Below are 17,431 nucleotides of genomic sequence, written 5' to 3' on the forward strand. Positions count from 1 at the left end.
GAGAGAGAGAGAGAGAGAGAGAGAGAGAGAGAGAGAGAGAGAGAGAGAGAGAGAGAATAGTATTTTAATAAAAGTTTAATATAAAATCTTTTTTTTATAAGGTTACGGGCATTCCACTCCTGTGACTAAAACCGGAAAGGCATTTTGTATGGTATATGCAGTGGTAGGAATTCCTTTGGGATTGGTAATGTTTCAAAGCATTGGTGAACGATTGAACAAGTTTGCATCAGTTGTGATTAGACGAGCAAAGACATATCTCAGATGTCAAAGAACCGAAGCTACAGAGATGAATCTCATGCTAGCGACTGGTTTACTTTCAAGTATAATTATTACGACAGGTGCTGCAGTGTTTTCGAGATATGAGGGTTGGAGCTACTTTGATAGTTTTTATTACTGTTTTGTGACGCTTACAACTATAGGTTTTGGTGACTATGTCGCTCTTCAGGTAAATAACGTTTGGTTGATCGTCAGCAAGAGAAGCAGTGAGATTTATAGACAAATTACTTTGCAGAATGATCAAGCGCTTTCCAATAAACCTGGATATGTGATTTTGAGTTTGATCTTTATCCTATTTGGTTTAGCCGTAGTCGCAGCCAGTATTAATTTGCTCGTATTGCGCTTCATGACGACGTAAATATCTACTATTTTTCTGTAATAGAAGGCGAATTATTTTACAGATATGTGAAAAAATTATTAATATCCTGCGAAACATCACTTTAGGGATTCCGGTGAGGCGCGTCGTGACGACACTGAGTTGCAATCGGCTTCCCATCACGTATTGACATTAGACGGCGAGGTTGTAGCGGTAAATGGAAAGCTTCTGGCCAGTCACGTGCCTGTCGTGCACGACACGGACGATTGTGTGAGCGTATGCTCTTGCACTTGTCTAGGCCCAGCGAATTCCGAGTTATTGGATCCTTCCGGATATCAGGGATATCGACCACCCCCAACTTCTGCCAGTCTCCGAGTAAAACGTGCGTCCGTCTGATGGAGGGAGTTTCGTCGTCGCAGTTTACGTCGCCGATTTTCAAAGGCCGATAGTCGAGAATTGCTCGGCATTGATGTTTAAGATTGCTGCCCCGCACAAAAAGCTCCTCGCGAGAAAATACCGCACACTGTGATACATCTACGAAGGACAATTTATAACTTTTCGTAAAGATTTTCACATTTTGTGTGGAAAGTAAAATTTTAAAAACTGCCATTTGAAAAAATATTTGATGTTTGATACGTCTAATTAGAACTCTGATTGTTGATCGTTGTCCGAGTCCTGGTTAAAATTTGAAGAGGGACACTTAAATAATGTGTTCCTATTGCATTTTTTTGACGTTATATCAACCCATATCCCAAAACAAGTTGATGCATTTTGATAATTAATGTTGCTCAACTGTGTCGATTTTTGACGCATGGATGACGTGTATGTAATCCCCGTGTTACGCTTAATTTGTCAAGTGAAAATACGACAAATTATTCGAGTGGTGATCTTTGCAATATTGCATAATATATCTTAAAAAGTGGAACATCCAATAAACCTCAGAAGGGATATATGTACGATCGAGTTATCGGCTCGCGAATTATTCAAAAGATGATGACGCATTTGTATATCGTAATATTGTTAATGTTATATTAATGTAATATGTATGCAAAATGAAGAAGCATAGAACATTTTGATAATCTAGAGGTTTTCATATTTAACAGGATTAACATAACATGCAATTGAATACACGTACTACTACTATTTTTCTCATTTTGTATAAACAGATTTGGCTGCAATTGCTATATGTCTATTATTATTTATTTAACAAAATTTTTATTTTTTATTTTACTGTTAACTTGCATAATTTTTTTCGTCAGTTAAAAAATATTTTTGCACGAAATATAAATTTGAACTTATTCTGAGTGAAATACATTGCTTTTTGCTATATTAAATACATATATAAAATAACGTCACCATTTAATTATATCATTAGTACTTTTGGAGTAGTTAATTTTTCTGATTGTATGAGTAAATTTTGAGGAAATTCCATAAGATATATATAAATATTAGGAGTCAAAATTGGGTGGAAGTGAAAACAGACACATCAATTTTTGAAATACAGAATGGCACATAAAAAATATCATATCACCATTTATTTCATACATAACACTTTTATGTTTAATAAAATTGGTATAGAATTGATAATTAGTATAGAATATACAAAATTAATGTAAAGCTTGAAAAATTATCTAATAGATAACATTCAACATGAATCCTTATGTTTGGCTCATAATTTCTTGAAGAGTTTGACTTGTTATTTTTCGATAAATCTTCAGCATGACACAGTTATATACGGCATGATGGAAACGTTTTGTGTCTTTGAGTTTCTGTCACACTCTTTGTTTTCATAAATAACAATATAACTTTGATTTGGCGGTTAACATTTTAAGTCAACTATCCGCCGTTGCATTATTTGACAAGTTGACGTCATTACCTCGCTGCTCAATTCTGATACCATATCTAGCAAAATTTCCACGAAGTACGTACAGAATTTGTTTACATTATTAAAAAAAAAAAAAGATACCTCACAAATTCATATTCAATGAAATAATTAAGTGGTATGATGTTTCGTGCGCCAGCCTGTAATTGAGAACCTCTAATCTAGCAAGAGGTCTGTTCGCGTTGCTTGCACATTTTGCACTCAGCATCTTCGCTTTCTCTCTTTTCAATGCCCAATGTATCTATATCATTTTAAGTTCAAAAATTTTTGGAGATTTCAAGCAACGCAAACAGACCTAATATCGTATTATATCGCAAAAACTATGTATACATATATACGAGTATAAACACGATAGAACAATATTCTGTGTAGATATTGAGCCTCAACAACGTATTGTATATCCCATTTATATTTGTAAAGAAATTTTGCCTCGAGAAATTCGACGTGATCATTTACGTAATTCGGGCACTTATCATGGAATATGTAAGTCGGAATGGATTCCGATTGGAATTATTTCATTTTTCCGAGAAAATACAATAGAAATCTAGAGAATAATCGAATAATTTCGATCGGAATCCATTTCGAATAATTTCATAATGCGTACCTAAATCAGAAATATATACATAGATGTGTATTGTGACTCTCTCATATTTTTTAAAGATGTTTACAAAATAAAGTGAAGAATGCAAGAAAATACCCGGAAAGACTGATAGCTTAAATTAAAACCGACATAATTGCTATTTGTTTCAATAAAAGTCTTTGAGCCTTTATTGTTTAGTTGTGTCGATACTTTTTAAAATAGTTTATCAAGTATTTTTTAATATCATGTTATTTGAAATAAAATGAAAATATCAAACGGTAATAAAAAATAATTTATTTTTTTTTAAATGTCATTTCTTATAATATCCATTGCGTATTAATAATTAAATATATTAAAAGTGAAAGTGGCATTTTAACATTCTTTTTATTTATATTTTATTTTCTAATGACTCGCGTTAAAAAGTTGAGAGATAAAATATACGTTTAATTACATAGTCACAATTGTTACGACCCCATATACGCTCAATTATTATATTTAGTTACAAATGTACATAATAATTTTCGCTTGTTTAATTCTTGAGAAAAAGTTTAAACTGAAATATATGTGTATATACATATATATCGGTAATATTATAGTGAAATTCGATTCTTTCTGAATGCATTATAATAATGTGTGCAATATTTAAAAGTACACACTAGTCATACCAGAGAGAAATCTGAGAAGATGATGAGAGCCTTTTTCCTAAATCACAAAATGTTCCCGCGCACTACTGCCCTCTGAAGAAATGGATGTAAACTACAATATATACCATTTTTTGCAATGCTCCTGGTGGAAATAAATAATAAATCGCTGAAATAATTAAAATCAAATTAATAGAGATTCAGGAACCTGAATTTTCTCTGCCTCTATATTCATAGTCGGATCTTATATTTAAGATCGTCTTAAGTACAATCTTAAGATATCATGAACCATTTAGAAAGGCGCATTACCATCTTAAGACGGTCTTAAAATAAGAAAAATATATAAGATCCGACTATGATGATATATCATTTTATCCTTCTTTATTATTCAGTGAACAACAAAGACAAATGATGATGCATCATGCGCTTCGTACGTAACGACTCGCGGGAAACGGGAATGCACCCCTATACTCCGTTCAACGAGAGAATGACTTCGGATCGGACGAAACGGACTCGTCCGTTTTGCGCAGCTCTTCATAGCGTTATATTTATGTACATACATATACATACAGCTTTATATTGCCTGCTATGCGGAAACCGAGGTCATTCTCTCGTTGAACAGAGTACAGTCATAGAAGTCTGTGATTAATGATTATAAATAAAATGCAAGCGACAATTTTCGAAAAACAATAGAAGTTTTCTTTGGACATAACAATTGCAATATTATTCAAATATTAATATATTATCAAATCGTTTAACCTTATATATATGCCACTTATCAATACTTATTCATTGATGATCAAAATTAAGTTATCAAAGTAATGACCGAGCATAAATGTGAATTGTCCTTAAAAAAAGAAAACAAGTTTAAACCATTGACTTTCAAAAATATATGGGCTACATGGTGTGGTATCAGCAAATACACTCCAAAATGCATTTTTTATATGGATAGCACGGCTACAATAAATGCTGAAAAAATAAGGCACACTGGATCTAAATATTGGTGGATAATACATCCATTCAGCTATGCTAGGCACGTTTTGAACGTAAAAGAAGTTATTTAATAAATTTTCTAAACACTCTTACACTCTAAAATACTTTTACTTTTCCTCAATCAACAAAACATATATTGTTTTATTTCTGATTAAGAGAATTTACAGATTAATGTGGGATACCTTAATGGTGGCAATATATTTTATCGCTTTCTTTACAATTCCATTTATGATTTGCTTCGTTACAATGGATTATGAAGTAATTGGTCTGGATATAGTGAATATTCCAATTTATGCGATCTGCTGGATAGATATAATGCTCAATTGTATTACGGGATATTACGACAAGAAGACCAGGTCTATTGAATTGAAACCTATTAAGATACTTATGTGAGATATCATTATTTATAATATATATTAACATTTTTTTTTTGCTTATTCAATTGTTTTTATTAATTTGTATTTAATGCTAAATATATATTCTTCGATAGATTCTATCTTAAAGGATTTCTTATGCTAGATATGCTATCATCTTTTCCATATGATCATATGACACTGCGATGGCGAAGATTGCCGGGAAATAAACCTGATTATATCGTTATTTTAATTAATATCATGCCTGTCATGAAGTTGACACGCTATCATACTTTCAATTCAAACATTTATTATCTATTTACGGTAATCTGTCTTTATCATAATTATTTTCTACGAAGATATACAACGGCATTATATCGTGTAAATTACATTATTTTCAGCATTTTGAAATAAAAATCTTTTTTTTTGAATTGTGTACTATCTTATTGCTAGGATTGTACTTCATCTTTTGGTGTTCTTGTTTGTGTTACTTAATACCGATTTTAATTATGTACTTTGCCAACATTCCACCGGAAGTAAGCCATGTTTATAATATTGATCTACGCGAATATTTCCACGTTTTTATATTTTTTAAAGATGCATTTATTAAAATGTACTTATAAAATACAATGTGTGTCAAAAGGAATATAAGACTTATTGGATGATGAAAATGAAAGACATCACTCTCAAGTTAAGATTCAAGAATGCTGTATTTGTTGTATTGGAAAATATATTATCAAGTGGCTATGGTATATTCATACCAGAGACAGATGCCCGTATCATTTTCAATTGCATGCTTATGATTGTCGGCAGAATTATTGTATGCTATTTATTGAGTAAGATATATTGAGTAATATCTACACATTTTTACCAGAAGTTACCAGTGCATTATTAAATATTTCTTTTGGATTATCAAACATGCTGCTGTATCTTTCAGTTATGTTCCTTCGTTTCAAAGCTGAAAAAAAATCATCCCAATCAAAATTTCAAGAGTTAATAGATCAAGTCAAAGCATACACAAGACAAAAACAATTATTACCACATATGAAGAAACGTCTTTTAGCTTATTATCATTATCGGTTCAAAGATACCTATTTTCACAGTAAACAGATTTTATCAGATTTGACAGGTTAGTAAAAATATTATATAGAGAGGAAAAGAATAAGCTGGAGCACATGACAGAATATAAAATTCTTAGCAAGATAGTAACTATTGAAATTAAATTTGGATTTTTTCGAGTGGTCTTTCACTCTCGAATCAAACAAACATCGTTGCTCGATACTCTCGCTGACTCGATTTGATTCGCTTCTTATTTTCACTGGCCTCTACTGATTCTTTGCACTATTTTTGTTATTTGCGCTCGTTGATTCGCGCTGATTCATTTCTTAAATGCGCCGACTCGCTAAGACTCGCACTGTGACTCGCGAGAGTGAAAGATCCCTTGGATTTTTTGCAGAACCATTACGAGAAGAGATTGCGCTTCAGTCTTGTCGACGATTAATTGAAAACGTGGCAATTTTTAAGAATTTACCAAGAGATGTTCTGCAATTAATAGTGAAGCACTTAAAATTTGAGTTATATTTGCCAAATGACATAATCATTAAAGCTGGTAGTCAAGGTGATTGTATGTATTTTTTATCCTCGGGAACTGTTGCGATTTTGACGCCAACTGGAAAGGAAGTTAGTTTTTTAAAATATTCAATATTGAATTTACGTTTATATATTGCGAAAAAGAAATTTTACTCTTTGTTATTTCGAGATGTGTCATTTGAATGACGGTGCCCATTTCGGCGAAATCGCACTCTTAATGGCGGATCAGCGAAGAATAGCTAGTGTTGTCGCAATCGAAGTCTGTGAGTTGTATCGATTAGATCGTAAAGACTTTCGTCATTGCATAAACGTACACAGCGAGCTATTCGCGGAGATCGAACGCATCTCTACGGAACGTATAGAAAAAACTGTCAGAGCTGAGGAACAACACAAGCGTTTTATGATGCGTCCTAGTCGCACGCCGAATTTACGCAATGAATCAAAGGAAATTTGATTTTATATATATAGGTATGTGTTACTTACTGTTTGATTCGGAATAAATATTTTAGAGTTTTGGATTAGTAATTCTTTATGTCACTAACATATAAAATTACTCATAGTAATTGATTTTACTAAGAAACTATTATCGCTAATAATTAGAAAAAAAATTTGTTTCATATAAACGATTTCGTTGATTGGTTTTTTGTTACGTAAAACAATAATCATTCTGACAGTAATGTCGCATATATTTAAAGACCTTATATATATTATTATTGTCCATACAATAATTGTATAAGATAAAGACATTCTCTCCTGTACTTATACCTACTTTTATTTAAAAATTATATATATATGTGTGTGTGTGTGTGTGTGTGTGTGTGTGTGTGTGTGTGTGTGTGTGTGTGTGTGTACGTGCGCGTGCGTGTGTGTGTGCGCGTGCGCGCGCGCGTGTGTGTGTGTGTATGTGCGCGTGCGTGTGTGTGTGCGCGTGCGCGCGCGTGTGTGTGTGTGTGTGTGTGTGTGTGTGTGTGTGTGTGTGCGTGTGTTAATCATTACATACAATATATTTATAATTACAATTACATTCGCTAAGATTATGGTAGTGATGAATGTATATATACTTCTATCTGGATGTAATATATATGAGAGGTATAAATCATGGTTATTTTTTTCTTGATAAATTCTTGTCGAAATTTATGATATCGATTGTAATGAAATATCGCCAAAATTGCAAGATTGAGATGGAAATTGAGTGCGACACTTTATATGCTAAGGAAAATGATCAATGTGGATCAGTATCAATTAGTCATTGCGGAATTCCGCCATGATCAATTAGCCAGTTTTGTTACGCGCGATTTCAACACGAAGTCGTGAGAATCGCGATTCCAATATAATATAATTAAGTTTATGATTGTAACTAAATGCACATTGGTAATTACTATACAAATATGTGTATCACGTTTTCGAAGTATTATATGTGATAATGTGGAATTAATGATCGATCAACAGTGTGAAAATGATATATCTACATGTAAAATACGGAGCATGTTCAAAAGTTACAACGTCTCGAATCGTATGATGTAAATAATTATTTACAATAGGCATTAATATGCACAGCACAAGCGGCGGGATTTTCTAACGTTTTATATCGACGGTACTATCATTAACTAGTAGATAACCAATGAGAGTCGCGTTTTTTCCAGGATCGTCCTTGCCTTGGCTATCATTAGTTAATGATAGTGACAATCATTGCTAAAACGTTAGAGAATCCCACTACAGCTGATATTAATGTACCTATGTCTATATAGGATACGCTTATGATTTTTCACGCAACCTTTACCTTTTCGTGCATTTTCGTTTTTCATTCGTTCATTCTTTCTCCTGCAATTAATTCCGAATCTACGGGAATAGCTGATCAACGTCGATGGCTTATAATAATATAATTACTAAAATCGCTTTATCGAATTAAATGGAACAGTACACTAAGTGACACTTTTTACTATAGCAGTTATTACATATCTTTTGATCGTATTTAAAGGAGAGTATAGAGGAGAAGAGTACTTAATATCTTCACCGATATTATATTCTTATTAGAGAATATGTTGGATGAATATGTCTTCTGAATGAATTTAATCTTTCTGAATGAATTAATTATATTTTGTTTTATTACGCTACAACCAGACATTATCTTGAAAAGAAATACGAAGGTATATAGTTATTTATACTAATAAGACGTGTATATTCAGTACTCTTTTCCCAATCGTTTTAAAGATCATCTAATAAGGCACTGTGTTTTTACTGCGACTGAACTGGTGCAAGTATGGAACACTCAAGAGTTGGTCTAAAGATTTATAATATCTATGTCGATTCTGATCGGTAACAATCTCGACTTATGACTTACATTTACGATGCGTGTATAAATGTGTTTTGATTTGCCTTTTCTCTTCCCATTTACCTTTATCATTGTCAATTTTATAATTGATATTTCAATGACCTACATCATGAATAATGATTGTTTGGTATATAAAGATAGTAAACGGTATGTAATTATAATAGTTACGATTAAAATGTTTCAGGAACAAACGTTACAACAAATATGCATTTGAATGCAATAGCTGATTATTATATAGATAAAGTAAAAGATTGACTATATATGTATTATGCAAGTAAAAGATGTAATGCGATGCACAATTTAAGAATATTGCGAATTGAGCGCAAAGTTATATCGATATTAAAATTGATATTATACAATATATTTTATCCATTTAGGCATTCTGGGAACATTCTTAGAGTATTTAAAGGACAACATAATAACATTCTGTGGCCATTAGAATGTCCTTTGGAAATCAGTGCTGTATGGCTGCATGTTTAAATATAGTTTTACTTTCAGAATGGATAATAAAATTTCAAACAGGGTTGATAAAAATCATGTTTTAAATATGTTTTAAACTATTTAAAACATGCTTAATCGATGTTTTTAATATGTTTTAAACATGTTTTTTTTTTAATATTATTTAAAGCATGTTGAAGCATTAAAAACATGTTTGAAAAAAAATTATCTTTTATCAACCCTGATTTCAAATGGGGATTTATTGTCAATCTCAAGTTCACTGAGGATAAACATTTCATTACATATAATCTAAATTGCTTTCGGAGAGAGTAAACTCACTAAATGTACATTAAATCAAAGCTACATGTCCATCTAAAAAATATTCATCTTTTTCATATTTGAAGAAAATAACCAAAATTTGAAAATCGAAATTCTCAACTAAATACAAATTTTAAAGTTCTGTTTCATCATTATCTTCAATAGACACATTGGATGCTTTTCAATTGTAAAATTGGACGTTTTCGTTCACATGGCGACATAAGTTTTGCATTCCGATTGCTATAATCGTCGATACAACATTACAGACTATACATTCGTACTCAGCATTCAGCATTTCAGCCTGAAGATTGAATTTTTCAGCTTGAATTTTTGGCACTTGACATCTTCGTTTTCTCTTTTTTCAAGACAAAATATGGATTTCATTTTAAGTGCAAAAATATTTGGGGATTCATGCAACGCGAACAGACCTATAATCTTCAGGCTGAGCGCTGAGTACGAATGTATAGTCTGTAGTGTGTGAACAGGGCTTATGTAAGTTGTATTTTCTAGTGACAATTATATGTCACTAACTGCGCGGCGCTATAAATGAGATTGAAGGACATTGAGTAATACTTTTACTTTTTGAATACAGGCAGAAAAAGCTACATTTAACTAACTCTGTCAGAAACAGATCAAAATCGTATCTGTTTTAATTGAATTGTGCATATGCTATACTCTTATAAGCATATGATATTATTTAATACTATGCGCCTATAGGGATTTTATGCATTCTGTATATGCTATGTTAAAGATTCATTGAGCAATTGGAAAGCACCCATTTACTATTGACGTTTGTTAGTGATACATTAAGCACTCTTTTAAAAAATGATGCATATGTCATGTATATATATGCACACCCGCGCGCTCGCGCGCGCGTGTGTGTGTGTGTGTGAGGTAATGGAAGATAATGAGAATAATTTGGAGTCGCATTATGTGATAATACATATGCGAGTATAAGAACCAACTTATAAAATATTATAAATGACATATTATATAATAAACTATTTATATTATACAACATAATGTGAGTGCATACACATATTAATACAAATATAGATACAGATCCTTTTTTAATTACGCAGTATAATGTGTCCAATGAAGGACTTCATTCAACTTATTGTTACACAATGTTCTATGCAAGTAAATTTTATTTTTTGTATATCGTTTCATCGTAGCGTGCGCACTAACTCTATGCTGCGTGGAAAGGAATGGAATATTATCTCACATGTATAACACTCTTCAAGATTGTGCAGGAATTGTTGAAATTTTGCTATTGATTCAAAAAAGAAATTTCTCAAGAATTGCACGTTATTGTGCTGCTGTGAGTTATCATAAATATTCGACAATTAACTTGAAGTATAATTATTACACAAAATATATATTAAATTTAAAAAAATACTATTTGAAAACAGTATTTCCTGCATATTCTATAAACGATCCGCAAAATTACGCGCTTGATCTGCACTGTCTGCAGTCGACATTGGTTACTTTGACAACATAGGATGTCATCTGGAAGGTATGCGCGATTGCGACGTTTCTACTTATCTTTTAAGAACAAGTAGTTAATTACCTCGCCTAATATGGCTTCATCGGACTAGGATTTAGCATCAGACCGTATATACATGGATAAACGTCGAAGAACAAGATCGCACAGGCCGAATGTCAGGCCGAATGGCGTGATGTCAGTTCGCACAGTTTAGATGAGAATGTGTGTGTGTGTGTGTGTGCGCGCGCGCGCGCGCGCACACACACACACACACATATATCGTATACATATACATATTATACCGATGTATAAACGCTCTAAGGCTTTGGCAGTGATTTAATTTTTAATTAATCGATTATCCGGTACGTCCGATAAGAGCAGGTACGCGCAATTTCTTTCTCATTTTTTTCTATTGCGAATCCCGCCGGCTACGATCCAGAATCGATATTTATGTTAGTATTTACCTACGTGTTATCACGTGTGTCGGAAATATCGAAAAGTCAATTAGATATCTTATACAAGCATTCGCGGAATAAATCTTCTTTTTCTTCTCGAATTATCAATATGAGGTCCTCTCGCTGGTAACTGGCCGGCCTCTGTGCATGATCGGCAGCAAAACTTTGCATAGTACTTGTGTGTACAATACTTGGCTGCAACAATAAGTTCGCAGTTGGCGAAAAAAGTGTTATCCTGGCAATGGGGATGAATAAAGATACCTGAAAAAAATCAATTATATTAATGAAATGTATATTGAATTGTTTGCATGAAGGAATATTTATAAAGAAAATATGTATGTATATTGATATGAATCAAAGTCACTCTCACCAGCTACGCGTATATCAACGTTATCAGAATCCGAAGAGAATTCATTGGCTGCTTCGCATCGATATCGGCCAGAGTCCTCCCGATTTGCGTCGCTAATGATAAGTCGATTGAGTTCTGCACACACACACACACACACACACACATATACAAATAAAAATATATAATTTATATTGTTATCATTCATTCTATTACTATTATTATAGAGAAAAAAATTTAATCTGTAATATATTTAATCTGTAATTATACAAAGAAACAGTTGCTTTATAACAATTGCTTTTTAGATTTTCACGGGTACTTTTAGATCTTCAAATGTACCAGAAGGTTTGCGGATTATCGCGGTATTTTCATCTATTGCTAATGTCAATTTTGCCATTTACTTCATTAGGATCTGCAAATCTTCTGGTATCTTTGAAAATATTTGCTTTTTATAAAAACGTATCGACATTAGGATTTGTGTGATTTTACCAGAAATTTTTATTCGATTGTTGGTTTGAATAAGTTCGTCGTCCTTATACCAGAGTACACGTGGGATCGGATAACCATCAACATTGCAAGCGATGCTTATGTCACTGCCTTCAGGGAATTGTGATTGTCCTGCCGACACATTGACTTTGACCGGCACTGTGTGATTGAAAAATAAGATTTATTAATATTCTCAAAGCGGTAAAAACTTTATTAAATAAATATTAAAAAATTATGTTCTCTCCATAGATAAGAGAATGTATAAAGTCTTCCTTTGGGAATACACTTACATCGATCGTTTTCATTTCCTTGTAATGATAGAGAGATATATTGTTAATCATATTAAATTCTTAGAATACATATAGAATAGCCAATAAGCAAGAGTTGTCTTAACGCAGTTTCAACCTTATAATACAATGCGATGTAAATTTTCATATTAGGCGTGCATGCAGGAAAAAGAAATTAATCAAGACAAATTCAATTACATATCATAATTATTGTCAACAGTAGTGCGGAGTAGGACATTTTGGAGAAACTTTATGTGAAAGATACAATGAAAAATAAGTCTTTCATCCATGCACGTGAAGTCTTTACGGAAGAAGTCTACAGCAACAAATTAATTTAATCACAATTGTTGGTATAATGTAGCTGGACGCTGATAAGTATCAGCCATCACTTAGCCTCACCTTTGAACTTGGCGCTACTGGACTCAGTGGTAGTGATTTCAAGAGGAACAACACGAGGAATGTGAGGTGGTTTCGAGGAATAGACGGGAGCGTAAGTTTGATGTTCTGGAGACTGCGTTCTGGTAGGTCTGTAAGGATATTGTGGTTTTTCGGTAGTGGGTCTCTTCGGTGGTTGGACAAGATATTTGGTGTACTCTTCGTGTTCAGATTTAACATTGTAGACAGGTCCGATTGCTTGCAAGGTTGTCGACCAAGAGGCCGGTGTACCGATGCCATTAAACGCCTGGCAAGTGTAAATGCCGAGGTTAGTTAGAGTTACCGAGCGTATCAAGAGAGTATAATCAGTGTCTTGCTCGTAATTGTCCGAAAATAGAGGTAACATTTGGTCGCCACGCCACCAAGTGACAAATGGCCTCGGCCATCCCATGGCATAACAATGCAAAGTTATCGGCGAGTTCATCGTCACCGTTATACGAGTATTGGGCTCTCCGATGATAGCGACGGGAAGTTCATTTGGTTCTAAAGAATGTAAGAAAAAAGGCATGCACGATGCTTAGAAAGATGTTAATTGCACCATCACCACGAAAATCACAAATATTGATATCCAATTTATAACTAGTACATGTGACATTATTAAATTCATTTCATTTCATGCCAATCCAAAGTGCATTTCTCTAAAACGTAAATCCACAATCGATATCTTAGTAAACGTATTTGATATTAGTATTAAATGAAAATGGAAAAATTTATATTATTCTAATATTCGAATGCATTTCATAAGACATTTATAACAAAAGTAGTATACCAAAATGCCATGGTTGATCAATGATAGTCTACCGAAAATTAATATTGAGCAAAACTCACTTTGTGAAATAAATGGATTTTCTATGTACCTGTGACGTCTAATTGATACTCCGCCCTTACCGGTGGCCCTAAACCATTATCAGCGGTACATACATAAGTACCTCTATCGTAAGTATATAAATTAATGATCTGAAGAGATCCATCGAGTAGTATACGCCGTCTTTTCTCTGAAGGCCCAATCTAAAACCAATATTCACAAAAAATTCTTCAGATTATGAGAATTAGTTGTTTCAATTATGTATTTGTCATATTTTTCTTGAATATTAACTATTTGTTTCGCGCATTCGAAATACATAGTAACATAATTTACCAATGTAGTATCCTTTCTCCATGTAATGATTGGTCTGGGAGTTCCTAGTGCGATGCATTTCAATGTAACATAGCCACCTTCTTGCACCCTGACATGAGGTTCTTCGGGTTGTTGAATCATTGCAGGTTCACCACCATATTGTAGTGGGATAACGGTAGGCCGTGATGTTGTCGTCGAAACTTCTTCCGGTGCAGGTTCCAGACAGGAGGTGCCGCAACCACTGTTACAGCATTTCCATTCTCCAGGACAGTCCGCATCCGTAACACATTCTTGTTCACATCTTGTGCTGTTGGATACTTTTGGGCAACGACCGGATTTAACAACTGCAATGTTACATACATACACACATAATATACTTATTTATTTACGGACAAATTCATAGGGAGATGACCAAGTTTAACACAAAAATATTTTTAAAAGTGTATACTTCTCTATATAAGAGTGATGATAACAATTTAACTGTCTCTCTCTCTCTCTCTCTCTCTCTCTCTCTCTCTCTCTCTCTCTCTAATTTTTAAGAAAGTTAATTATTTAACATGCACCGCTGTTTACATGTCGCTTATTGCGCAAATAAAATTTTTTCTTAGACGTATATAAATATTACGATCGTTGGTTATATATTTATATGTTTGATGATTGTACAAAGAATTATTCAAAAATTAATATGATAAAAAAATGTAGAAATAAGATAAAAATTCTGTAATGTAATTTTGTAAATGTAGAAATAAGATAAAAAAAAGATAAGTTGCTTACTCGACTGACAAACGCCTTTGTATTCCGTGCCATCTTGCGTAGCGACTAATGTAATGGCGCATCGATTACTCTCAGGACAGATCTTTGTTCTACAAGGATCGACACAACGACAGCGTTCGCAATCCTGCGAATCCACGTATTGTTCCTTACCGTATGGACAACGGATAATATTACACTCTTCCTTGGCCTCTGCGCATTGATCTTTCGTATCCTTTGAATCCACATCAATTTCATTACTCGCTGTAATTAGAATAAGAAAAATTACTAAAAAATTTTATCTTCTCGAGCTACGAGCGTAACTTTAATATAAGAAAAGAAATAAAAGCTATTGACACATTTGCGACATAGAAATAGCATCCAGCGAAGGAGAGAAATATAAGTAGTGAAATATACTTTAAATTTTCGTATACTTAAAAAAGCTTTCTATATTTTCAATTTTATATCAATTTGCGTTATCAAATACGTAAAAATTATTAAAGCTGTTATGTTTTATTTGCGATTGCATCTTGAAGAAGAAAAATTTTATACATATATAATTTTATCTCATTCACGTTTATGTCTGATTGTAAATTTAATTACAACGGAAGAATTTTTAAATTATCTAAATTTTTAAATATATTTTAAATAATACAGATACGTTTTTAATCGTATGTTAATCAAAGGATTAAGAGAAAATAAAATATCGCATAAATAAAATTGCCAAAAAAGCGAGAAAAGTCTTTAAACATATAGAAATACATAAGGAAATGGAAATCGTATATAAACATATACATTTATAAAAATACAATTGCTGTACATTGTAGCATAGCTGAGTGGCAATATCTGTAATAATAAAAAGAGAATAATAAATTCATTAACGATCTTTTATCCTAAACTTACTCCTAAGGCAAGTGTTAATGCAAGATTCGAAAGTTTTGAATCTGTTGCGATTGCCACCACATCCGGTATAAATAAACGCCCGGCACGTTTGATGTTCCTCGTCGAAATAGAATCGCTTTGTAGCACCGGATGTACAAGATCCACTATCAACTGGTTCTTTACAGATTGCTGTATCATTATTATAAACACTGTTATACAATCTATCTATTTTAAAGTAGTATAAAAATTCTACAAAAATATGATTAATGAAAGTTAACAGCTTGAAAGTATTGTTTGGGAGGAAACAAATAAAGAGATAATGATAAAAATATACGCACATAAATTTAAAACGCTGGTGTCATTTCCGGGAGGTACAGGCTCTTCATGATGTATGCAAATAGATTCGCATTCAGAAATTGTACTGAATCTGTTAGCGTTGCCGTCGCATCCACCGTAAATGAATTCACGGCAAACACGTAAACCTGGTTCATAATAATATTTACGGAAAGCACCTCTACATGGGCCGGAATCCACAGCGAGATTACACATATCTGAAAAGAGAACATTAATCTAATAAATCTCATTTTAATTATATTAAATAATCTTTTTAAAGAAATTTAGTGAAAAGGTTAAAAAAAAAGGTTAAAAAAAGGTTAAAAAAAATAGAGACAATTTCTAATAGTTTTAAACTTTAATCTTTAGGATTTTATTTTTCGATTAATGTGATGTTTAATAATTTATTTCATGTCTATGTAGATTTTATTACAAAGTGGTAAGAAAACAATGTAAATTATACTAGAACTCGTTATATAACCTTGTCTGTGAAATCTTCCGCAGAGTCGCTCGCATTGTTCTTCGGTTTGAAATCTATTAGCATTTCCACCACATCCGCCATAAATAAACGCCTGACATATCTGATGTTGGGCATCGTAGTAATACGCGGTGATACTGTCACTACACTCGCCAGAATCGACTGGCGCCAAGCAAATCGTACTCTTTGGTTCTCCAGTCGGCGGAGTTATCGTGGCTAATGTTGAAGTAATCTCCGGTGTAATCGCAGCCGTTTGCCGTCTACATTTTTTCTCGCAAGATTCTCTATCCTGGAAGCGATTTTTGTTGCCTTGACAGCCGCTATACTCGAACTCGTAGCAAGAATCAGTGCGTTTGTCATAGTAGAATTGCTTTACGAAACCATCACAAGGACCGATCACTTCTGGTAGAGTGCAAGGATCTGAAATTTTCGTAATTTTTTTGGATAGTTGCAATACTTTTTGAGTTTTTTGTAATATGTAAATCAAATGAAAGTATTAAATAATTCTTTTTCTGTAATTAAACAATTTCATTTTACATGTTCTAAGTTTCCATAATTTTTATAACAAGTATAATTTTCGAAACTTTTATTCTTTCATATACCTATACATTCTTTTATTTTGCAGCTATTTATGTTTTTATATACAGCTTTATATCT

General features: G+C 32.9%; 3 protein-coding genes across 4 annotated transcripts in view; 2 read left to right on the forward strand and 1 right to left on the reverse strand.

Annotated features, from left to right (window-relative positions):
• LOC108687284 (two pore potassium channel protein sup-9) overlaps positions 1-1,259 on the forward strand; it is a 2,194-nt gene extending 935 nt beyond the window's left edge. Inside the window, exons 3-5 of one of the 2 annotated variants that reach the window (XM_018192979.1) lie at positions 102-445; positions 512-630; positions 721-1,259. In XM_018192979.1, the coding sequence (XP_018048468.1) occupies positions 102-445; positions 512-630; positions 721-988 (731 nt within the window). In that variant the 3' untranslated portion in view covers positions 989-1,259. Of the gene's footprint in view, positions 1-101; positions 631-720 lie in introns of both variants that reach the window. The other variant, XM_018192978.1, reaches the window with a different exon arrangement.
• Positions 1,260-4,516: 3,257 nt separating this feature from the next.
• On the forward strand, positions 4,517-7,085 carry LOC108687279 (potassium/sodium hyperpolarization-activated cyclic nucleotide-gated channel 1-like). The gene is made up of 8 exons (XM_018192971.1): positions 4,517-4,728; positions 4,856-5,077; positions 5,179-5,365; positions 5,443-5,577; positions 5,685-5,877; positions 5,979-6,170; positions 6,498-6,721; positions 6,801-7,085. Exons 1-8 carry the CDS (start codon positions 4,517-4,519, stop codon positions 7,083-7,085), a joined length of 1,650 nt encoding a protein of 549 aa, XP_018048460.1.
• Positions 7,086-11,142: 4,057 nt separating this feature from the next.
• LOC108687290 (papilin) overlaps positions 11,143-17,431 on the reverse strand; it is an 80,861-nt gene continuing 74,572 nt past the window's right edge. The window contains exons 30-39 of the mRNA XM_018192983.1: positions 16,778-17,230; positions 16,302-16,514; positions 15,985-16,152; positions 15,106-15,345; positions 14,353-14,675; positions 14,072-14,222; positions 13,179-13,697; positions 12,496-12,651; positions 12,031-12,144; positions 11,143-11,921 (exon numbers count right to left, since the gene is read on the reverse strand). Of these exons, the coding sequence (XP_018048472.1) occupies positions 11,719-11,921; positions 12,031-12,144; positions 12,496-12,651; positions 13,179-13,697; positions 14,072-14,222; positions 14,353-14,675; positions 15,106-15,345; positions 15,985-16,152; positions 16,302-16,514; positions 16,778-17,230 (2,540 nt within the window). The 3' untranslated portion in view covers positions 11,143-11,718. The remainder of the gene's footprint in view (positions 11,922-12,030; positions 12,145-12,495; positions 12,652-13,178; positions 13,698-14,071; positions 14,223-14,352; positions 14,676-15,105; positions 15,346-15,984; positions 16,153-16,301; positions 16,515-16,777; positions 17,231-17,431) is intronic.

This window comes from Atta colombica, unplaced genomic scaffold (genome assembly GCF_001594045.1).
Source record: "Atta colombica isolate Treedump-2 unplaced genomic scaffold, Acol1.0 scaffold204, whole genome shotgun sequence".
In the NCBI taxonomy this organism is placed as follows: Eukaryota; Metazoa; Arthropoda; class Insecta; order Hymenoptera; family Formicidae; genus Atta; species Atta colombica.

Bases quoted from the DNA above. Each gene is read 5' to 3' on its own strand.
- LOC108687279 (XM_018192971.1), top strand. From the start codon at position 4,517: ATGACCGAGCATAAATGTGAATTGTCCTTAAAAAAAGAAAACAAGTTT. The intron at 4,729-4,855 runs GCACGTTTTGAA...GAGAATTTACAG, and splicing joins CATCCATTCAGCTATGCTAG to ATTAATGTGGGATACCTTAA. The intron at 5,366-5,442 runs GTAATCTGTCTT...CATTATTTTCAG, and splicing joins ACATTTATTATCTATTTACG to CATTTTGAAATAAAAATCTT.